At 45.7% G+C, this 24,272-nt stretch overlaps 1 protein-coding gene across 2 annotated transcripts in view; it reads right to left on the bottom strand.

The window, feature by feature from the left end:
- The window catches only part of LOC144797774 (fatty acyl-CoA hydrolase precursor, medium chain-like), a 420,050-nt gene that overhangs the window by 341,158 nt on the left and 54,620 nt on the right, over positions 1-24,272 (bottom strand). For both annotated transcript variants that reach the window (XR_013603460.1, XM_078668535.1), the window contains exons 3-4: positions 18,131-18,335; positions 12,172-12,307 (exon numbers count right to left, since the gene is read on the bottom strand). Coding sequence is in view for 1 of the 2 variants with exons in the window: in XM_078668535.1 (XP_078524661.1) it covers positions 12,172-12,307; positions 18,131-18,335 (341 nt within the window). In the remaining variant the exon portion in view is untranslated. The remainder of the gene's footprint in view (positions 1-12,171; positions 12,308-18,130; positions 18,336-24,272) is intronic.

Genomic DNA, 24,272 nt, shown 5'->3' with positions numbered 1-24,272 from the left:
CTGGTAAGTGGTATCACTGAAACCAGCCTATTTGCGGCTTTGTTTATTTTTCACTCGTTGTTAAGCCATTTCAAACGGCAAAGTCGAGTGAAAATGAGTCTAAACTCACCGTTTTATCTAATTTCTGGGTGGCCTGGTTTATTTATCCTTTCCCTGCAGACTCATAGCTCGACATTACCCTGTCTAGAGCCACGAGCAACTACAAAGAAGGAAGAAACACGCACCTGCTTTGTAAAGGTTTTATAGACCACGTCGTCAAAAAATAATTTTCTGGTGAGTGTGAAGTTGTATATATAGGCTCAACATGATAATAGGACATGTGCTTGAAGTATGCACTTTCATTTATTGAACCGTAATTAGTTTTATCGTGTCTTTCCTTTTTCAACACAGATGAAACTATTGCTTTTAAATTTTCCGTTTATCGCGTTGCACCGTGTATTATCAGCCAGACGTTTTCAACCCAAGAATTTTTGGAAATGTTTATTAAAAAGGTGAGAAATTTCAGGCCTACTCTAGTTAGTTCACCTCTAGATAATAGAGACCCCAGAATATGTCCTGTATTTTTCTCATTGGTACTCCTTACCCCTGAATAAATAGGTAACTTTACCGCTGATGTAAGAAATACCCCATCCTTTTGGAAATTCTGCAGTGCACGTTAGAAATCGTAGCCATATCAAGTAAAGGCACGAAGACAATCATATCCTGTCCCTGATTTTAGTAAGTCCAATTGCATGTATTCTGTTTATTTGGTTTTTGACATAATAAGGAATGTTTTATCCAGCGTAATAGGACATAGACATTTGCATATATATGCTAGGTCTAGTATGATGAATTTATGAATCTTTGTTTCAATTGTTTAAACGATTGGTCCTGAATAACTTCTTTGTAAAAAATGGTTATGTACCAACTGCTGGTTTTATCATGTCTTTTTTAAGCTATTCATGCTGTTAATGATTGTGCTGTCTTTAATATAATCTCTTGCTGTACTAATAGGGTCTAATAGCTAGGTAGTGGAGGACAAACTTTTTTGATTAAAATAGAAATGCATTAATTGATGGTTATAATGATAATAAATAATAAATAGGGTTGTTATAATATGTTTTTCTGTTATATTGCAGAAAATTGTGTGGCTCCTGAAGAAGGCGTTGTCTTGAACGCCGAAACGCGCGTCGAAATACATAAACTTGCCACCTTTGGTTTTTTTTTTTTCAGAACAAATTTTATTGTGCTGTTGAAGAGTTACAGAAAACATACAGCGTCCCGAGTCCGGGGAGGCTGCGAGCATGAAGGCAAAAATCACATTATGGGACAATTCAAGCAGCTATATAAACACAAACACTAGCCCCAACGCCCTCCCCCCAGCACCCCCCTAGGTTCCCACCCGAGGTCCCCCCCACCCCACCCCCTGCACAGCGTCAAATTAGACCATACATAGAATCTAATATAGTAGATGAAGTGTGGAACCCTCCTCATGCGGGCACAATGTCCAAATGTCCTTCCCCCGGTCCATCACATGCTGGCGGCTCCAGCCAGAGCCCCCTGTACTCAGCCCAGCGTTTCCAAATTTTGTAATGTTTCTTGGGGCAACCCCGGGCCTCAAATATCGGGCGTTCCAGGCCCATCGAATAGTCCAGCCCCTTCTTCCACACACCCAACAGGGGAGCCTTGGGGTCCTTCCAGGCACGGGCCACATCCCTCTTGGCCACCACAAGACCCAACAGCAGCAAGTGGCGCTTATAAACATTTCCTCCCACCTGTTCCAGGACATGAAGGAGGCCTAACTTTGGTGTGCGAGGAAGGTCCCAGCCCAGTACCTCAGACAAACAATTCCAGACACCCGTCCAAAACTTCTGCAGGCCCTCACATGCCCAGACAGTATGCAGGAACGTTCCAGTCTCCTTACCACACCTCAAACAGATGGGAGATGCAATCAAGCCTGCCTTCCATAGCCTTTCCCTAGTGTAGTATGCTCTATGTAAGTATTTAAACTGTATAAATCGTAGCCGGACTGCTATGGCCGCTCCCCTGGGAGCTTCGAGTGCCTCCCTCCAGTCTTCCTCCTCAAATGCTCCTAGATCGCGTTCCCACTTGGTCCGCAGAGAGTCCAGGGGTGTCGAGCAATGCGTAACCAACGTTTGGTATATGGACGAGATTTTCTTGGACTCCAATTCTCCCATGAAGACCTTCGCCTCCAGGGGGCTGAACTCGGGCAACGAGTCCAGACCTCGCAGGGTAGGGGCGAGGGCGTGACGAAGCTGCAGATATTTAAAAAATTGGGTCTGAGGCATGTCGTATTCCTCGCGCAGGTCCTGGAACGATTTAAGAGTCGTACCCCGGACCACATGACCCACGGCCGAGATACCGATCGCATCCCAGCCTCGGAAACCCTGCAGGGACATCAACTCCGGCAGCTGCCCGTTCTGCCACAACGGGGTCTCCCTCGTCAATCTGTTCCACCACCCCATTCTACGGAGCGCGCCGCGCCATATGCGGAACACGGTTTGTGTGACCGCCGGGAGCCTCCTCCTTTTAACCGCTGAATACAGGATCGTGTGCAGCGTGTCGGGGTCCATCAGGAAGCGCTCCAGGGCGTAGGTAGGGTCACTCCGCTCCCCATACCACCATTCGTTAAGCACCAAGAGGTGGGAAGCTTGGTAGTAGGACAAGACGTCCGAAGTCGCCAGTCCACCACAATATGTGGACAAAAAGCATGTGCGGAGCGCCACTCTCGCCGCCCCCCCCGCCCAGAGGAAAGTACCAAGTGTCGAGTTCACCAGTCTGAACCACCGCGGTGGTATAGGGTACGGATGATTTTGTAGCTGATATAAGAGGCGCGGAAGGGCCACCATTTTAAAGATGGCCGACCGGCCATAGATGTTCAAGGGCATGCGGGACCACGTAGTCATGTCGGATCGGATACGCTCCCACACCGGCACGATGTTACGCGCCCAGGAGACTCCTGGAATGTCTGTTAGAAATATCCCTAGGTACTTAAGTCCGCCTCTCGCTTCCTGCAGTGCCCCGGCCCAGGGCCCCAGGTCTCGGCGCTCCCCAAGCACCCACAGCTGTGATTTGCGTACGTTCAGGCGAAGGCCTGACACCTCCCCGAAGACACGCATGATGTCGAGGACTCGTGGTCCAGACCTGTTCAGGTCCGTGAGGAAGAAGAGGACATCATCGGCGTACAGTGCAAGTCTGTCGGAGGGTCCCCCAGTCCACTCAATGCCCCGCATCTGTGCATCGATTCGGACCCACGCCGCCATGGGCTCCATGGCTAGGGCAAAGAGATACGGTGAAAGGGGGCAACCCTGTCTGGTGCCTCTACCGATGGGAAATGGAGCCGATATTGCCCCAGCCACTCTCACCGACGCCGTGAGATCAGTATACAACAAATGAATATAGGATAGGAAGCGGGGCCCTAGATTCAATCGGGACAAAAGGGCCCGGAGGTAGACCCAGCTCACGGAGTCAAAGGCCCTGTCAATGTCGGCCAGTAAAAGGGCCGCTGGTATCCCCGCTGTCCGGACTGCCTCCAGCACCACCTGCGCACGCCGGATATTGTGGCGCGTCGCCCTGTGGGGCATAAATCCGGCCTGATCCGGGTGCACGAGCGCCGTAATGTACGGGAGAAGGCGATTAGCTAACGCCTTTGCAAGAATTTTGGCTTCAGTGTTTAGTAGCGATATCGGTCGGTAGGACTCAGGTCGGTCCGGAGGCCTCCCTGGTTTGCAGAAGACCACTATTTCAGCATGCCGCCAGTCCCTCGGGAGTCGGCCACAATCCCTGGCTTCTTCCAACGCTCTACCATAGTAGGAGCCCAGTTGGAGGTGAAAGGTCTTAAAGAATTCACAGGGAAAACCGTTGGGCCCGGGGGCCTTGCCCGTGTTCAGTTCTCCGAGGGCCGTACCCAGTTCCTCCGCCGATAGGGGGAGGTCCAGGGCATCTCGCTCCTCGTCCGAGAGCGATCGTGGCGGGAGATCAGCCAGGAACTTATCCACGTCGCTTGGCGAAAGAAGTTCCCGAGGGGCGTACTGGGCCTCGTAATACCGCGCAAATGCGGCCGCCAGGGCCGATGGGGTAGCGATGGACCCACCCGACTCATCTCGCAGACAAGGCAGAGACTGCGCGTGAAAAGTGCTTTGGCATAGTCTATAGAGCATCGAGCTGGACTTGTCACCCCACTGATATATCCGACTCTGAGTCGCCAACCACAACTGGCGAGCCTCGTCTAACTGCAAGGAGGCATAGGACTGTTGCAGCAATAGAAGGCGTCTCACATCTTCTTCACTCCCGTCAGCACCGCATCTATGTTCTTGGTCCCTAACACGCTCGGCCGCCTGAACCAAGTCCTCCCTACGCTGCCTGCGGTCAGCCGCACACCAGGCAATGTCCACGCCACGTAGCGTGGGCTTCAAGGCCTCCCAGAGGGTCACGGCATCAATATCAGGGTGATCATTATCACTCCAGTAATGCGCAATTGCCTCTCGCATATGAGACCGATAGGGTTCTCGCTGCAGGTGCCATGTGGAGAGACGCCACCTGAAGGGCTGCCGCCGCCTGTCTAGGGAGAGGTCTAGCAGCACAGGCGAATGGTCTGATAGGCCCCGTGGTAAAATTTGTGTGTTATCGACCCTCCCGACCCAGGCCTGGGGAACGAACAAGTAATCGAGTCTAGAAAAGGACTTGTGCACTGGTGAGACGTAGGTGTATTCGCGGTGTTGAGCATGCTGATGGCGCCACGTATCAGCCCACCCCATGCCTCTCACCATACCATCTAGCTTAGTAGGTGTGTCCGATACCACCTCACCCCCCAACCTGTAGCGGTCCACTCGGGCATTCATCACATCATTCCAGTCCCCACCAACAACTGCCATAACATTCGGGATTTCAGCCCACACTCCGAACAACTTTTCAATCAGAGCACTTTGCAGCGGGGGCGGAGCATACACACTCCCAAAGACGACCTGTTCCGTCCCTATCTTGCCCTGGATAAATACATATCTGCCCTGTGGGTCAGCCCATTGAGTTTCATGAGTGTAGGACAGCCTGCGGTGCACCAGTATAGCCACCCCCCGGGAACCCCTCGCAAATCCTGCATGGAACACTTGATTGTAACCATACCTCTGAAGGCTAAGGGTCTTGGAGCCCAAGAGGTGGGTCTCCTGTAAAAGCAAGACATCGGCCTTGTCCCTCTTCCCTTGGCGTAGGACTGCCCCTCTTTTGACCCTATCTAACATCCCCCGCACATTCCAGCTCACAACACGCAGTAATGCCCTCTGCAAGCTCGTTTCAGGAGTATCATCCGCCATCTAGGGATGTGAAGTCAGGTAATTCATGCGGCAAGGGCCCCATACATCCATCTCGTAACGACAAGGTCCAGGAAAGCACTGTGCAGTTGAACGCTTCTCCCCTCCCCACCCCCCCTCGGAGCATCAACCCATCTGCCCCGCAAACCCACAAACCCCCACTAACTCCCCCCTCCCTCCCCCAACTTCTATGCAGCCCACAACTATCTCCCCACCCCCCCACCCCATACCTCAGTAACATTGAAGTACCTGTCGCGGTATAGCTAGATACTAGCCCCCAACGGGAGGCCAACGTCCCACTATGCCAATGGATCCCAACCAACTGTCCACCCACTCCCAACTAACCCTTAACCCAACTAGCTACTCTACCGTTCAGGGTGATGCCCGCCCACTCACGAGCATTCCCTAACCTGCGTCACATTCTCATAATGGCGGCATGAGTCACGATGTATGTCGCCAGTTCCCCCTATCAAGCTGTACGGTCGGCAGGATCCAGGGGGCGGTGCAGCCGCCCGGAGAGACACCCAGCAGAGCTAGGGTAGCATGCACGGTCAGGGCCCCGGTGCCGGAGCCTCGTCTGCAGTGTCACCCCCAGACACCCCATCTTTAGGCTGGCGGTTTCTCTGTGAGCGTGCCCGCCAATTGCTCCTACTGCGTGATCTCCTGGGGGTTCTCGGGGGTCTGGTCGCAGAGGAGGAGTCAGAGTCTCTTCTCGGAGGGGTATGAACCTTGACCCTCACCGTCTCATCAGTCCATTCAAATACCTCCTCCGGGGTGTTGAAGAACAGCGTCTTAGACTGAAACACCACTCGTAGGCGGGCTGGGTAAAGCAAAGCATATTGAATTTTCAGTTCTCTCAGCCGAGCCTTCGCCGCAGTGAATGATTGGCGCTGTTGCTGCACCAATTTAGTATAATCGGGGAAGACCAATATTTTGTGGTTGTCGTACATTACTGGCTCCTTGTCCCTCGCCTGCCTCAATATGACGTCGCGGTCATGATAGTTTAGGAGTTTGGCAATGACCGGACGGGGGCGAGCTCCAGTCGGAGGCTTCGGAAGAAGAGCGCGATGAGCCCGCTCAATGACGAAACACCTCGACACAGAGTCCGGGGGGAGCCATCCCTCCAGCCACTGGGCGAGGAAGGCCCCCATATTGCCCTTCTCGCAGTCCTCCGGAAAGCCCACGAAGCGCAGATTGTTCCTTCGCGCCCGACCTTCAGCATCTTCGACCCGGCGCGCCAGTCCCTTCTGTATCCCCTCCATAGCCGCCACTTTCTTTTTAAGGACCACCACATCGTCCTCCACATCTGTGATTCTGGCTTCAGTTTCGGTTATGCGAGCCACTGCGTTGCGCAAATCTTGCCGGAGCAGCGTGACATCAGCTCCAACTGCCCCTATTTTTGCGTCCAGTGCATCTCTTGACTGTGTGATGGCCGCCAAGATAGCCGCGTTGTCTGGGGCAGTCGCCGGTCCCGGGGGGCCACCAGACGCTCCGGCCCCACCACTCGGCCCCGTGAATTTGTCAATGGGTCCTTGCTTCGGGGCGCCACCGCTATTGCCGCCCCGCGTCATCGTGAGGAACAACCCGTGGCACAGTGTCCCAACAGCTGTATATATCTGCCCACCCACGAGGTAGAGCCTCCGGGAGGCGGCGCAGCTTCCAGGCGCGTAGCTCCTCACCGGGCCACCAGGCACAGCGGCGGGGGCACCGTGCGCAGCGGCGGCAAGACTCTCCGGGTAAAACAAGTCACAACAGTGGGCCCTCCTCAACGGGGTCGACCAAGCCCACTCACTCGCACACCCTCTGGGCCGTGGCGTAGATGGACAACAGCCCTAGTGTAGCACAGCAGCAAGGAGATCTGGGCGCCAGGGGTAAAGTACACGAGCCCCTCGGGCTCACCGGCTGGTGGTCCGTGTCGCAAGCAGGCACTGATTGACCGGCAATGGAAGGAAGCTGAGCGGCGCCACTGTCAGAGGGGGGGAGGGGGGGGGGGGGGAACTGAGCCCAGCAGGCCCCAGGGGTCCGGGCCCCCTCGCGGTCCGAACTGACCGCCGAGTGAGTGCCCTCCGTCGTCAGGGGAGGCCCCCCCTCCGCACTACCACCCAAGCCGCAGCAGCCGCTCACCTCTTTGTCCCGGCGATCCAGCAGGCAGGCCGGTCCCAGGGCCCCCGGCCGTCCTCAGTGTCCCGAGCCAGGATCAGCCGCGCCTCCAGTCGGGCTCCCACAGGACTCAAGGGCTCGGCTCCAGCAAATGGTGCAGAGTGCACCGCAACAGGGTCCGCCCCGCCGCAGCACACACCCGCGGAACCGTCACCGGATGGATTCCTCCACTGCGGAGGATGAGGCGCCGGGCCGGGGAGACTCCGCGCCCCAGGGTGCATCCGCCTCAGGCCTGGCTCCGATGACCGGTCTCGGATTCAAGGTGGCCCCCAGCGCCGTCGCACTTCCGGCCGGACCCCGCAGAACTCGAGGGCCCGGCTCCAGCGCGCGAAGAAGGCCCCACCGCTCCGGGCCGCGTCTCGCCGGCACCGTCGCTCGATGGTCGCCCAAAGCGCTACCGGAGCTCACCCCCAGACATCGGCCAGGGAGGGCCGGAGCTTGGAATCCGCAGGTTAGGGCGATGCAGGAGAAAGTGCAGGATATTAATACGGCGGGACGGAGCTCGCTCAAGCCACGTCCGCCATGCTAGCCGCTTCGGCCACGCCCCGCCACCTTTGGTTTTAATTATTAATTGTTTATTTACTTCTATGTTGATGTTTTATTATGGTTTTAAAAATTTATTTTGTTATTGTGATTTATGAATTGTCTTTTTTAAATTTTGTGTATAAAATATAGTTTTTGAGAAATAAATAATATATGTATGTATATGCATTTATTTAGTTGTCCGTCCCTCCTTGCATTAGTTTCCTTGTTTTTGATTGCCTAGGAAGTTTTACACATTTATTCAGTCCTCTATGGAAGACACTTTAAGAGGCGCGTGACCGCTGGGAGCGTGTTGTCTAAAACATGACGCGTGGCCGTTATTCACACAAGCTTGAGGTGCTGGTAACACGCAGTTGCACACCAACCTACCATTTCATTTGGACGTTATTTATAAATGTTTGAAAGGACATATTTTTTTCTTGTGCGTGTTAAGTGACAAATCAATCAAACACCAATGAATGGAATTTAATGAACCGGTGCTGATTACACGATTTAAGCTTAAAGAACCATCGACAGCTTGCTCCTCGAGCCTTAACAGGCCTCACCGGCGCATTCGCCTTATCATCATGCACCTACCTACACACACAGCCTCCGCTCCGTCCCTCCCTCCTCTGCACCTCGGTCGCACCCCCTTTTTCCATTTCAGCCGAGATGTACGACCGAATAATTCCTGCAAGAAAATTAGAAAGTGGACGTGCAGGAATATTATGCACGGCCGGGCATCATCAACATTAAGCGGTGGGAATGTGATTACCAGCAAACTGCTTGTGACAGGGGAATGAGATGGCTGTCAAACACAATGACATGGACGAGGCTCGGGAGGCGCGCGGGGTAATGAAGCAGCCGGCCGGCCGCGCGCTAAGGCAGGCGGCCGGCGGCGCGCGGAGACAGGTGGCCGCGGAACACAGCAGCCATGATAAATTAATTCATTTACTTAAGAAATACAAGCATTTGCAATGCAATAGGTCTCGCAGTTGTTAGAGTTTGAGCCATTGCCATTGTAAATGGCAATGCCTTTTATTTATGTGTTGGTTTATAAAACGTAAATAAAAGGCATTGCCAATTCCAATGCCAATGGCTCAAACACTAACAACTGCGAGACCTATTGCATTGCAAATGCTTGTTGTCATAAATGCCATGACGGTAGTTTTTGCTAAAAAACGGACACAGACCCTCTTGTTTTATGGAACACTGCGAAGCTCATACACGGACTGCCACTAGGAGTTCTTGCAGTGTCTGTGGACTTACATTACGAACAACCAGCCCCTTGAAATAAGAGATCCGACCAGAGTGTGTTACGTCAAATATAGATATAAAAAGCAAAAACAAGGTAGAGTGGGCCAGGGTGCAAACACCTTTCGTACAAAATTCTAGTATTAATAGTGTGATAACCAATGTTTTAAATGGGCCGGTACTGTCCGGTACTTTTTTATTTTGAGAGGGAGAGTACCTGCACTTCTCAAGGAAAACGTGATACTTTTAAATAGAGAGTACCAGCACTTCTCAGAAAAAGGCAGGTACTCTGTCCCAGAGTACCTGCACTTTTATTTTTCCATTTCAAGCACTGGTGATAACTATTTTAAGGGCCATGACTTTGGTGGGACTAGTCACTCTGGTGAATACAAGCCTAACGGCTAAAAAATGCTGCTTTCAAGAAACTCCGCCAGGAAGCCTTAATTAAAGGAAAACAATGGTTGAGGCATGCATGTACAATGCTCAGAAGCCGATTCAAGTGCGTATATTAACAACCTCCAGTGATAAACCGAAAAAGCTCTTTTCGTACGTAGACTTGAAAAGAAGGCCACACACAATGGTATCTGGACAGAATGGATAAGGTGACGCTGCTGCTACTACCCTCGTGCTTATCAACATTTACCACGAATAACGTAAATATCACTCCGCAATCTGTGAAGAAAATGTTGACAGTAACATCTGTCATGGCGGGTTTCCTTAGAGGAGACTGTTTGGTTAACCTTTATGGGGCCCTGGATAATATACGTGTGTAGTGGTTGCACTGGGCTGAAGGATGAGTGTCGCACTTCATATCCATGCACGCGGGAAAAATGTTTTCTTATTAACGAGGCTTATTTGCAGCTGAACTATGACTCAAACTGAATTCCTTTCAAAAGCCACACCGCCGCCATATTTTTCCAACAGTACCTGACAGTGAAGCCATAGGAGCAGGAAGCCAGTATGGTCGTGGAAGGGAGAGAACTGCGGAAACAGAAACAACAAGCCGTGAGCGTGCACGTCCCGAAACCGGAAGTTCGGGAGCGTCACGGCTGTCTCGCGGTGGCTGCAGAAGTCAGGAGGGGCGACTGAGGACGTCGATGCGGTAAGTGGGGCTTAGTTGTAGGGGGGGCGGGTGTGTGTGTATATGTATGTATGTATGTGTGTGTGTGTGTATGTGCGTGTCTGTGTGTGTGTTCAGGGGGGGTGCATGCGTGATTGAGAGGTGCTGTGTGAATGTGGGACAGACAGGAGATGTGCACGGCGCTGGGAGGCTGGGCATGCGCGTCCACGATGGTAAATCTACGCGCGTCCCCAGAACTGTCTCCCTTGGGACCGAACTCAGCGGCAATAGGTCTCGATGCCGAGACCTAAAAACAGTACTTGAAATGGAATACAAAAGTGCAGGTACTCTCTCTTTCCAAATAAAGACGTGCAGATACTCAGTACCTGCCCAATTAAAGTACTGGTAATAACTACAATAAGATGATTTGTTTCTTTGTAGATAGGGATTGAAATTAATTTAAACAGTTACCAAATAGATCAGTGTTTCCCAAACTGTGTCAGGTCACGAGCAGATTTTTGACGGGCCATGAAAATCCAGCACTAAATAAAAATGCCTTTAAATTCTGTATTTATCTGGTCACATTTGCTGCAATTTAAAGGCAAATGTGAAATATCAGGCTGTGTCTTCTGACCAATTCCTGCTTATTTTTAGAACATGGGGATTGATGTTTACAAATGTGTCTCACTTTGCCATCTGAGAAAGAAATGTTAAGTGAATTATGTGACAATCTTGCTGGGGTACACGGAGTTTCAAAGGAAAGGCTGCAGAATATACGTTTTTCGTAACATACAACAACATGTAAATACCTGTAAATGAACTGTACACAATCAACACATTGGAAATCAAAATTGAAGCACACTGTTTGCACTTTTGAAGTGTGATGGAAACACAGGGGCATATTAGCATGGAACCTCGTTAAAATTATCAATGTTTTAGCGGCAGGAAACTGCAGCTAAAACGGCGCTCATGGGCTTGCTAACATGCGGTATAGAATTCCTATAGAAGCCCAGGTTAGATGTGTAGGACATCTAACCTGGGCTTCTATAGGAATTTTATAACGCATATTAGCAAGCCCATTATCGCCGTTTTAGCGGCAGTTTCCTGCCGCTAAAACAGCGATAATTTTAACGAGGTTCCTTGCTAATATACCCCACAGATATTAATAGGATCAAAACAAATCAAGACACTTCTCTTAGGGATGCACATATGATAAATAATCACTGACCCGATTTCTACACATTATCATTTATTTGTGTGCAATATAGCTTTATCGGTACAACTATATGCCTTTGCAAATTTAAAGATCATTTCAATAGAAAATGCGCTGTTAAAAAAATCACCTGCCTCATGCTCAATAAATCTAGGTGGGTCACTAAAGGTCGTCGTTCCAAAAAGTGGGTCCTGTTTTTAAAAAGTCTGGAAAGCACTGATATAGATAATTAAAATGTAAGCGGCAAAAAAGTTCACTTTTACATCTATTCAGGTAGGAAAAAGCAAAATATTTCTTTGTAATAATACCCATAATATGTTTTAGTTACAGTTGTCTTGACAAAAGTATATGTTTTAGCAGCAGTTCATTACTGCTATGCACTATTCATAAACCCAGGTGAAGTTACTTTGTCAGATAAAGAAAACTAAAGAAAGCGCAATAAATATGTCTAATGGCAGTGTATGCCAGAGATAGCTGCTCACTTTGAAAAAGCTTTTTGCAAACAACAAAAAATATCTCTGTATAGCGTGCACTGAGAAACCTCACAATTTGCTTGTAATTTTCAAATACAGAAGTTGACCTTGAAAATGGTGTGCTGTTCCTGTGCATAGACGGAACTGATGTAAAATAATCGGTACTCATTTGTTCAAACTTACAGGTAACTTATGCTCTTTGTTGCCTGCTGGGGTGTACACATTGAGGTACAAACAGTCTTCAGAAACATCAAAGTCTGGGGCTTCTGCTTTCATCAGTTTCTTTAGCATTTCTAAAGCATGTAATGGTTGTAAGCACCTAGAACGAAAACATATAATCAATCATATAAATATTGTTTTCATACAATAACACAATAGAAACATTAATTGTTTTCTTAGGCTGCATCCTACTTTAACATAAGGGCGGGCATTTCGAGGCAAAGTTGTAGAATCAGGGTAGTAGTTTGAGGGGGTCTTTGGGGTATTACAACCCCTTAATAAATGAATTCTCAAGTACATATTTGGGTACTGGTGATTTTAGACGGGTATGACGAGGTGTCTGTTCAATTTCACACTAGAGATTTACATGCACACACAGACAAAAATATACACCCATACACACTCTCTCCTCTCTGTTTTAAAGGTCTTAAAGAAGTTGGTTATTTTACAAAATATTGGGCCAGATGTAGGTGGCTCATTACCGGTCGGTAACGGCCGAAATTAACGAATTTCGGCCGTTACCGACCGGTAATGGGCTTTTCTTATGTAGGGGGCCGAAATTAGGGATTTGGTAATTTACCGAATCGGTAATTTAAGGAATCCGTAAATTACCGATTTCTTAAATACCGATTCGGTAAATTACCGCATTCCTAATGTAGGGAGCACTTAAATGAGTGATTATCCCATGTTAGGATTCGTTATTTACCACCAACTACAAGTTGGTGGTAAATAATGAAAAAAAAAAGCAATTTAATGCAAATTGCTTCAGCGCCATGTTGCAGACATACATGCCCTTAGGGTATGTATGTCTGCAACATGTGCACCCATAAACAATTGAGGGGTGCAACAGGGTGTCAAAGTGACACCCTGCCACCCTTCAATGTTTTCCCCCTTTTACTGAATAGGTATTTACCAATTCGGTAATTGACATTTATTCCTATGGGCCTTCAGGCCCATAGGAATGAATGGTAATTACCGAATCGGTAAATACCGATTTGGTAAATACCGAATCTTAGCAATTCTGTAATTTTTACCGATTTTTTTAGCTACATAGCATTTACCGATTTGTAAATACCGAATCGTAAAAATTCGGTATTTACGAATCAGTAAATACTATTTACCTACATGAGGCCCATTGTGTTTTAAGTACTCCTAACAATCCATACTCCTCCCCCTTTTCACTGCGTCTTAAATTCCATCAACTCCTGCTTCTCATGTATTTGCTATGAAATGCATCGTCATTGTTGGAAAATCTGAAGCTCACCCCTGTGTATAACACATCATTTCAAACCAGTTTCACACAATTCAGCTCAGGCACATGATCTGTAAATAAGCGATAAAGATATTTACACCTGAAACCATCTTGGTTCTTATATAATTTAAGATAATTTATCATGAGCAAATTAAATGAATGGAGAGGTGATATCCATGTTTGGAAATACTTACTTTTACTTGAGTTTGTAACATAGGGGTTGATTTAAATTTAGGTGAATTGAGTAATTACCGTCACCATGGCGAAGTACTCTACTCCTGTATTTAGAAACGTCTGCTGCCCCTGCAGACATCTCTTGCATTTCCAGGAACTACTGTCACTTGGTTTTCCTGGAAATGCATTGTATGTTTGATGGATTCCCCCATGGCGAAGGGGTCATTTAAAAGTTTCCACTGCCCCTTACCTTCACGTTTTAATGGCAGTAAAGATTGGCAATATGTCCGCCCAACCTAAATGTGGCAGACGGACACATGGCCAAACTTCTGACGACCTTTAGTTCACTGGGCCGTCATAGGTATGTGTTGGTGGCAGAGATGGAATAGTCTCCGCTGCCTACACACTGAGGCGTGCAGATCTTCAGATTGCGACAAAGTACCCTTTCTGCCAATATTTAAATCAGCTCATAGTTCTAAAGTATTCAAGGAAGTGTGTAATTAGAATCTTTTCATAGAGATACCATTAGAATATTTACGCATCTGGTTGTTTTCAGGGCACTACAAAATAGCTATTGCAAGATTTCCCAAAAAGATTATCAGGTATGTCTCATACCTTTTGCTACACTACATGCTCAAAAGAAACAATGAATGGACAGAATCCTGGACAATGCAAACATTCACCCCAGTCACAAGGAACAGGGTTTAATCCATCATTCTTTTGCTCACCACATCACCCGTTTGGACCCAGTCATATGCAAATCAGTCTTGACCCTATTCCTTGTGGGAACAGCCAGGCCCGAACTGCTGAGCAAGGTCCTCCCTGGACTGGAAACAAGCATCCTGGTACTGGTTTCAGGGCATCACCTTCATCAGCCAGGCTAGCTTGAATCCAGTGGTGTAGTGAGCACGAGACCCACGTCTGGGCATACCCTTTCTACTTAGGGTGACATATGCAAAAGAAACAATTGATGAACAGAATGCTGGACAATGCAAACATTCACCCCCAGTCACAAGGATCTGGGTTTAATCCATCATTCTTTTGCTCACACCACCACCCCAGTTTGGACCCAGCCATATGCAAATCAGTCTTGACCCTGTTCCTTGTGGGAACAGTTCAGCCCAAACTGCCAAGCCAGGTCCTCCCTGGACTGGAAACAAGCATCCTGGGAACGGTTTCAGGGCATCACCCTTCATCAGCCAGGCTAGCTTCAATCCAGTGGTGTACGGAGCACAGGACCCATGTCTGGGCATACCCTTCCTACTTAGGGCGACATATGCAAAAGAAACAATTGATGGACGGAATGCTGGACAATGCAAACATTCACCCCCAGTCACAAGGATCAGGGTTTAATCCATCATTCTTTTCCTCACCAAACCACCCCAGTTTGGACCCAGCCATATGCAAATCAGTCTTGACCCTGTTACTTGTGGGAACTGTCCAGCCCGAACTGCCAAGCTAGGTCCTCCCTGGATCAGAAACAAGCATCCTGGGACTGATTTCAGGGCATCATCCTTCATCAGCAAGGCTAGCTTGAATCCAGTGGTGTAGTGAGCACAGGACCCACGTCTGGCATACCCATCCCACTTAGGGTGACAAATGCAAAAGAAACAATTGATGGACGGACTGCTGGACAGTTCGGGCTGGACTGTTCCCATTGGGTGCAGGGTCAAGACTGATTTGCATATGTCTGGGTCCAAACTGGAATGGCATGGTGAGCAAAAAAATGTTGGAGTTACGCCCAGATCTCTGTACTGGGGTGAATGTATGACATTGTTCTGCATTCTGTCCATCTATTGGTCTTTTTGCATTAGTCACCCCGAATGGTCACAGGTATGCCCAGATGTGGGTCCCATGCTCTCCATGCCACTGGAGTCAGCTATTCTGGCTGATGAGGGCTGAAAGCCCGAAACCAGTCCTAGATGCTTGTCTCCAGTCCAGGGAGGACCTGGCCTGGCAGTTCGGGCTGGACTGTTCCCATTGGGTGCAGGGTCAAGACTGATTTGCATATGGCTGGGTCCAACCTGGAATGGCATGGTGAGCAGAAAAACTGTGGATTTAGGCCCAGATCTCTGTACTGGGGTGAATGTATGACATTGTTCTGCTTTCTGTCCATCAATTGTTCTTTTTGCACACTACATTTCAAGGCCCAGCAACAAAACATGATAAGGATATAAATCGGTCTTCACGCACAACATCAAATCCTTACTCACAAAGGCCTTATGTGAGAGATACACTTTTTCATCCCGGCACTTCAAAAGAGTAGGGAGCAACCTACTGTCAGAAAATGCACTTCAGCATCTCATTGGAGGTATGAAACACTTTGTGATTGCTACTACATTAGAATTCAATTTACAATATTCTGTGGATATACAGGGTAGGGAGGAAACATTGTTATGAGATTCAGTATAACAAACATTTAGTTCAAGCATGACTTTTATTTATAATGGTATATAGATGCAAGAAGAGAATGGTAGAATCATTAATAGATTAGGTTATTTTCTGATCATTTTTCATCAATCAGTTGGTTCAGATTGCAATCTAGTTTCTTGTACATAGCAAACAACAGTTTTTCTGGTAAGCATGTGACCAACGTGAGGTTTAGTTTGACATGTAATGATGTAATTACTATTATTGGAAACATTTACTGGATAGTCGATGTCCTTGAATTCTTGTTTTAGGTTTAGGGAGTCATCCAATCACTCTGCTCAGCATTATTCTCTTGTCCTACTTGACCACTCACATTACTTCCAAGTTATATAATCCTAATACAGAGTGAATTAACACCCACAGTTGCTTCACAAAAGCGTACATGAGATGTAGCAGGTGAGTTAAAACTTTTTTGCTGCATCCATTCTCCATTTAATGGAAGTAGAGGCTCACTCTTCCCTGCAAGCACCTGAATCACTCAGTATATTGACCTTATAGAGATCCAGGATACATGCCTGAAGGTCCTATTAGTAATTGACCTTTGCTAACACTGCTGGTAGATTCGAATCTATGTGAGCCATATTTGAATCAGACAGACACAGAACATAATCTACATGTAGGACTGTTTGATTGGTGTATAAAATAGTACTCAATTGGTCCCTTTCTGGTGCTTCCTGTGGAGAATGAACAATAGTGATATGATTTTGAAAATCCTGAAAAAGCTAAAGATACCTTGCAATCAGTTGGTGAGGCACGTGTAAGGGCTTGATTAAGGGCTCACATTAAACCTGTTCGGAGAGTGTGGCATAACATTGTATGATTTAGGAAACTGATGTAAAGCTTCCCTGCAACAAACCGTTCCGGGGCACGTAACTAGCAGGGGGGCAGGAGAACATCCCAGGATTGTATAAGAGTGGGCCAGGAGCTCATGACCATGCTTTTATTTGGAAAAGTAAGGTACAGAATTATGGCCAATGCTTTGGAATACTAATAATCTTCATATCAAAAGATCTTCAGATCAGATCACGTAGTGTTTCTCCGGAGCTAAGAGCACAACTGTGTGATTATCATTTGGACCATAAGGTAATCTCTACAAAGAAATCTTCTTAGTTTAAAGATTAATATTTGAAGAGAGAGTATGATAAGGGGGAAACAATTACTTGTATACAATTTTTAAAAACAGAAACATTTAAAGATAGGCAATGAATATATGCTAAGATCCTTTCGGATGTTCTGACATTGATATTTTCACTATCTTAAATGAAAGCAAAACCACATATTAACCTAATCATTAACAAGTGCATATTTACAAAAGGAATTGATTTACTTTTATATTTTGGTTGGTTTTATGCTCAGGTTAGTTTGCAAAAACACAATCATTAGTTCATTTAATAGGCATTCTTATCCCTTCACTTACATGCATGATAACTTGTAGTTCCTTATGTTGGTGTTTTGAAGGTTACTGACAATGCAGCAAAGCAATATGTGACATAAACAAGAGATTGTATCTTACTGTAAGCCCTGTGTCATTGCCTTACATTCTTTTCTAGATTCCATTTAAAATCTGCTGTGCCCTTATCAGCTTTTAGCCCTCTGATGATATGTACAATGCACAATTTCGACACACATTCTCTTTCCCCTCATCTGCTATTGTTATGTACCAGCTGCTCTCCTACAAAGTATTTGATACGTATGTACTGCGTTGAATGCGCACATCCATACACACAAATATAGTGAGTACCTTTCGCTGGGTACTGAACACTTCCTCTTGTAGGGCAAGAAGCTAGGGGCTGCTTTGGGGGTGCTTACTTTTAGCCTTGTTGGAAGAAAAGGAGTATGAACAGATACTAGCTTTTGCAACTGTAGTTTCTATAAATAGCATGGGAAATGGGGAAAGATTACAACTTCCTTCTATATCTCTTGTAATTACCTCCTTCACCCCCAGACTTCAAACTTCTACCCTAAATTTTGTACTCTTCAAATGTTGTTGCCCTCCACTTAATGCCTGAAAATAATATAGTCCACTGTAATTCTGTGCAACAAAAAACACAAAAGTCATTTTCTCACAGTGGCGGGTAAGCAGATGCATCTCTGATATTGTTCCAGGGTTCTGGAGACTGCGGTGGAGAAAATCTTAGTTGTCCTATGGGGGGCCTTGCAAAAGGAATTCCGAGATAGGCCTCGATCTCTTGAGATGATCCTTTAACGCTGAATAGTTTTCCCTGGAGTTGTCCATTATTGGTGGTAACTAGAGGCTTAATCTTCTCTGGTCCTGTTAACAACAAAAAAAAGATGTTGAGGTAAGCAAAAACATTAAAAAACTATTCCATTCACACAGTCTTGACATTCAAGAATGTCTATCCAATGATAAATTAGTGCTATGTGAAAAAATGTATGTTATTGTCCTGGAAGACTATTTGTTCATTCAAAATCTTTATGAGGATATCTTCCGTCAAAAGGTTACATGAGTTCCTGACAAGGCACGTTGGGTGGAGAACTGTTTGGAAAAGCCTTTTGTTACGTTGCTGCCATCCTCTAAGCTACATTGTTGCTTTAAACATGCCACTTTGCTATTTTCGGTAACTTTTCACTCCATATATCAATCTTCTGTAGTACCCTTTACCTGCCAATTTCAACCCCAATCCTCCTTGCCTATTTTTCCTTGTGCTGCTTTAAAGTCCCATTGTATACTGTTGTGTCATGCTTTCTCTCATAGACATATGATTCATAGTTGGCCATCGAGATTGCATGCACCTTAGAATGGAATGGATTACAATCTATTTAATGATGCCGGCCTGCTGGAGCAATGTAATGCTATGAGGGAATTTGGTGCAGAAAAGTCTTTAAAAAGTTTGAAATGTGCCAATACACACCCCTGGCCTCCTGCATTGCCATGAGTCAAGGGGCTTGTCACCCAGACCTACTTGCAGAAGGTAAAGAAAAATGGTGATAAAATGTGGCAAAAGTTCCATGTGTATCTTACATAGGAGAAGAGAGACTAAAGAATAAAATAGCCTGGAGAATTCATTTTGGATGGGCTCACAAACCTTGTATTGCCTGAGCGTGAATTCACACTTTATTGATGGTGTAGCATTCTTTGACGTAGAACGCAGGGCAACCACTTAAGTCGGGCCTTTGTGGACTTATAATAAAAATAATTTAATACAACTGTGAACATTATATTGTTAAAATAGTTTTATAAAAATTGCTAATAGTTGTTATTTTGAAATTGTAACTTTGCCGTTCTTACCCAATTATTAACAAATTAGACATATTCACGCTATTTTATACTCTTTTTCAGTCCAGTGACAGTCATGTAAATATTGACGAACGTTTGTCAACATTGTCAGAATGCTAATGGATTATAAATAAATATATGCACACATGATCATGAAAAGTGAGGTATGGATTTATTTTCATTGATTACGGTGAGTTGTATGATTTTGGTGAGTGTCTATGTTTTATTTGGCATTGCGTTGGAATCCCTTTGAACCAATGTGTACCCTCTACTAAAACAAGAAGATAGCAAGAAAATACTGCCACAGAATGTGCTTGTTTTGCACATAATTAGGCAAAATTTCCATTATGCTGGTGTAATTGCACGTATACTATTACTCCACGTCACATGATAATGCACCGTTGGCAGTCAAAATTTTGTGCAAGCTCACACAAACAAGGTGATTAATCAGAACGCATCACTGTTGTTTGTGGGGTTTTTCTGCTTTTTTAGCATAAAATGCACTCCTGTGAGGACATATTTTGTGCTAAAACTAGGGCCGATATTCTTTTTTTTTTTAATTTTACGCAATTATGTATAATTTTTATGCCAGTTTTCTAAAATTTCTTATTGTTAAACAAAAGCGAATTGCACAAATTTCACAGACCCTACACATAACGTAGTCAATCCTGCTGCAAATGATGGCCATTTATAGCCACATAATTAAAGTTGTCTTAGCTGTAACTCATTAAAGCACAGCTTGACTGAGCTTCGCAGGCAGTCCCATCACTTATGACAATAGAGAGTAAAGAAAATCTCTTTGCACACCTTCCTAGGCCCATATTCTGAGTGACCCCAGTGTTCCTAATGAGGCTTGTAATAGAAGTTACTCATCCCATTGGAATTACATGTTTTTGGGGTTTCACCTGTTGGGTTTGCCTGCTGAAAGCAAGTAAATTCCATGGGCGAACCTCAGGGAGAAAAGGAATCCACACGAAAACACCAAATCTGCATGTATTCTGCAAAAGCATGAAAGGGGGTATGTTTCTGCCTCACCTCTAGCAAACCCCTCCCTGCCCCCACCTCGCCCCCAGTAAATACTGATGTCCGTTATTACTCACTCTGGATGAAGGGGTGTGAATGTTTGGACACCATTCACCAGACCCATAACAAGGCCCTTAAATCTTGTTCACGAAGTGTGGGTATAAATTACATATATTGTTTCCCATTTCTACCAACATTATTCTGCTCATTTAGTTTGAGTTAAGGAACACCTATGTGATAAAATATTCAATTTTAGTCCTTGAGGAGTGCTGTGTTTTTATTATTCCTTATCTTTGGAAAATATTCTTGATCATGTTTCGATTCCTCAATAAATCTGCTACTTTCCTGTGATACTTCTGCTATGGATCTGGTACGTATTTCCTGCTGATTTGCAGGATGTTAACTGTGATGATGATTTCTCTTTGGTCTTGCTGGGTGGACAGAGGAAGGTTCTGTGCTCAGGTGATTGGTTAAGGGGATTGTGCCACTTGTCTAACGGAAGTGATCCTATTTAGGTCAACATTCACAAAGAAAGTTTGTGTATTTATTTATTTAAACCATGTTATATAGTGGTAATATGTCACATAATGGCTGCTTCGGATCACTTAAGAAGGGGAATACCTGGTAGCAGAATATGGCTCTGATTGCACGTATTGTGGATCGGTATTCCAGAGAGAGGGCTACCAGGGTAACTTATTGAGTATCCTATTAGGCCTTAAATCATATCCTCACAAAATTAAATCCCCCTCCTCTTGGGTAGCCGGACCACTTAGTACAACCAGTGGCATGCTCTCCTTAATTAACCATTCTACCAAACATTTGAACAGGGGATTATAAAGTATTGCGCTATAATGTTAAAGGATCTTCCAGGACAGATATTCTAATTTTAGAAGCACAACATACCTGTTAGTAACTGATTTGTCAAACCTCCAAAAGCAAATGCCCATCCAGAAATCATGTGAGAACGTTTAATGTTACCCAACTTTGATGTTACCCTACTACTACTCTACTTTACTTCTATCCACTTGGAACAATAATCCACTAGTAGGATAATATGATATTTGCCCTTCCTCTAAACACTAAAGGGATCGATTATTACTAAGGTCAACTGCCCCAAACTCTACAAGGAGCATCTCTATAGGTGATAGCCTTGAACTACAACACTTTTCACTCCTTAACAACCTGTTCGGTAACTTCACCCTTTCCTAGGAGTTAAAATCTATCTCACACTTCACGATAAACTCCTACCTCAATGTTCTTCATGGATCAATGCAATAATTCTTTGATCTACCCAAAGCAATGCATTTTAAATGAATCCATTTAATGAATTTACAGTTAATGAACGATTTCACAATATCAATACCAGGAATCTATCCACTGGTTATTTTCTACTTTAATTGTTTCCAAATCTCATTTCTTTGGACTTTCTTTAACCAATCCTCTTGCTGTAAGGCTAGATTACACTATTTTTATGAATATTATCTGCATCTTCCATAGTGTTATCCTTTGTCTGCCGCCACTACCTACATACCTACCCAAAGACCTACACCTGTTCACCTTTGCACGACAATTTTTGGTTCTGTCTAATTCTCATAAGAAATAACACCTAAAGTGTGGAGCAACTTGGGCTTTAGGATGGAGTAGCAGAAGGACCAAAAGGAAACTCAAGACGAAATGTGCAATGACATACAGGCAAGTCAGGCTTTATGGTGGAGGCACAGTAGGCCCAAAAGTAAACACAATGTGAAGAAATGAGCTGTAGTAAACAGGCAAGTCAGGCTTTAGGGCAGAGGTACAGTAGGCATACATGCCAAACGATCTGATTCAGTCCCTTACTCAATAGTAGTCAATGGAGAAAATACATTAATTAGATTTTATTTTCAAAATCTCCTTTGTTACACGTTTAAAATGTTGACCTTTATGACAGTAGGCCCAAAGGAAAACACAGTGAGATAAAATATAGAGGCAGACAGGCAATCCGGGCTTTACAACAGAGGACTAGTAGGCACAAAGTTAAACAAAAAGGGGCTTATTTAGAAGCCCCTCGCGCTGCTGGTGCGTCACTTTTAACATGGAGAAAAGAGACGTACTGGCTGCGCAAGGGGCTTTTCAATAAGCCCCAATGAGACAAAAATTGCTTCAAAGACCTGCTTCGTCACTTCTTCCATCCCACACCTCGATAGACTTCTTTTTTTCCATCCTTACCTGTGCAACAATGTGCAATGTCCTTAAAATCCTAGTTGCCAAGCAACTGCACAAATTATGCCTTGAGACTATACACTTCCTTCACTTACTCAGCACTTCTAATTTTGGCTACATAAATGGTTCAGCCAAAGGTGTACTTTTAAAGGCACATATCATTTTTTATTTAAATCTGTAAAGTGTGTAACAGCAAAAAATCAATTAGGCACCCTTTTCCCAACCCTATCAAACTATGTGTCAACCAGAAGTTATATCAGGGCTGCCATATAACTGTCCCTGTCGGAAGGTGGAGTATTATGTGGTGATGCTGGTTAGGTTTCATCATGTAATACGCCCACAGACCCCAAAGATGGCCCTTAGATGCACAATAATAAACCCTTAGCTCATGCCTGGTAGTGTGGCAAAGAGGAGTCAGGCTTACTAGAGAAACGTGTGAAGCATTTTGGAGTACCAACATGGACGATCAGTAATTGACAAAACTCAATAGAAATCCTATTCCAATTTTTAAAAATAAAGTGTATTTTTATCTTAATATAGACACCAAGATACATAAATGAATAAATAAATACCAGCATTTGTAAAGCGCACAGCTATCTCCGCAGAGGTGTTCCAGCACTGCCGTCTGCCGGGAAGATTGAGCGAGCTATTGCCCGAGTCACATGGTGCTGCGCTAACCTGCCGCTGGTGCTAGGGATCGAACTATGAACCCCGTGGTCCGGAGTCAGGCACCCTGGCCGCTGTGATATAATGCATATAATTGAACTTAGGGAATTTAGATGGAAACAAACATTACAGCAGTTGAAACTGTAGAACATGTGCATTGTGGTCAATTGGAAAAAGTGGTGATGACAATCTGTCACTTGCAGGTCGATTAGTGTGGCACCCAAATACGGTAAAGGTGATGCGAGTGCCAGGACCAAGCCAATACATTCAGTTCAATTTTACCTAGCCCATGGAGCCTGGGTGCAAAATTTTCCTGGCTGGCCCTAGTGCTGAACCGGGGCAACAGGAGAGCTGCTTATTACCACTTAAATGGTGCTTTGGGGAACAGGATTCAAAAACATATCAAAGGGGTTGAGGCTGATGTCAGTCAAAGCTCTGATGCAGTTCCCTCTAAGTGCAGTGTCAAGTGTAGGGGCTGGTTGCCAGGCTGGCGACCAAAAATCTTGGCATCAGCAACCTATGAAAAAAGGTACTTATACGTCCAATGATCCTGGGGAATAAAGAAACCGCCTGAAACTTTGTGGAAGGTAGGACTATATTCCCCCAAATGCACTAGACCATCTGGATTTGGGCAATCCCTTGGAGGGCCCAATGGCCAGTGATTCTCTGGTCAAGAGCGTTGTTTTACCTGCAGTTTGAAAGGGAACTAGTGCCACTAGTCCAGGGGAGGCTGAGATTGCTTCAGCCTCTCACAGGGGTCCCTCTATCTGGGGCAACCAAGGGGTAGCCTAGGACAAGTCTCAATCAGGCAATTCAAGGAGTGTTGCCACAGATGCAGAGTATCCCTCTTTTGGTTTGTAAGGTGCTGTATACATGAGTCTCTTCTTTCTCCTCCTCTATACATTTTGATTCAGAACTGTGGTTCTTGTGTCAGGGGTGGCTCTTAAATCCTAGTTTTAGGGAAGTTGGGGTGTGGTTTCAAGTGGCCAATGGGCTGCTTGCCCCAGCAGCTAATCCAACCCTGAGGTGACCACATCCGGGGGTTTAGGTCACCTTTTCTACCCACAACCCACTACTTCCACC

This window comes from Lissotriton helveticus, chromosome 12, assembly GCF_964261635.1.
Source record: "Lissotriton helveticus chromosome 12, aLisHel1.1, whole genome shotgun sequence".
Classification (NCBI taxonomy): domain Eukaryota; kingdom Metazoa; phylum Chordata; class Amphibia; order Caudata; family Salamandridae; genus Lissotriton; species Lissotriton helveticus.
The sequence above is the reverse complement of the archived record's forward strand: the minus strand, read 5'-3'. Positions and strand labels throughout refer to the sequence as shown.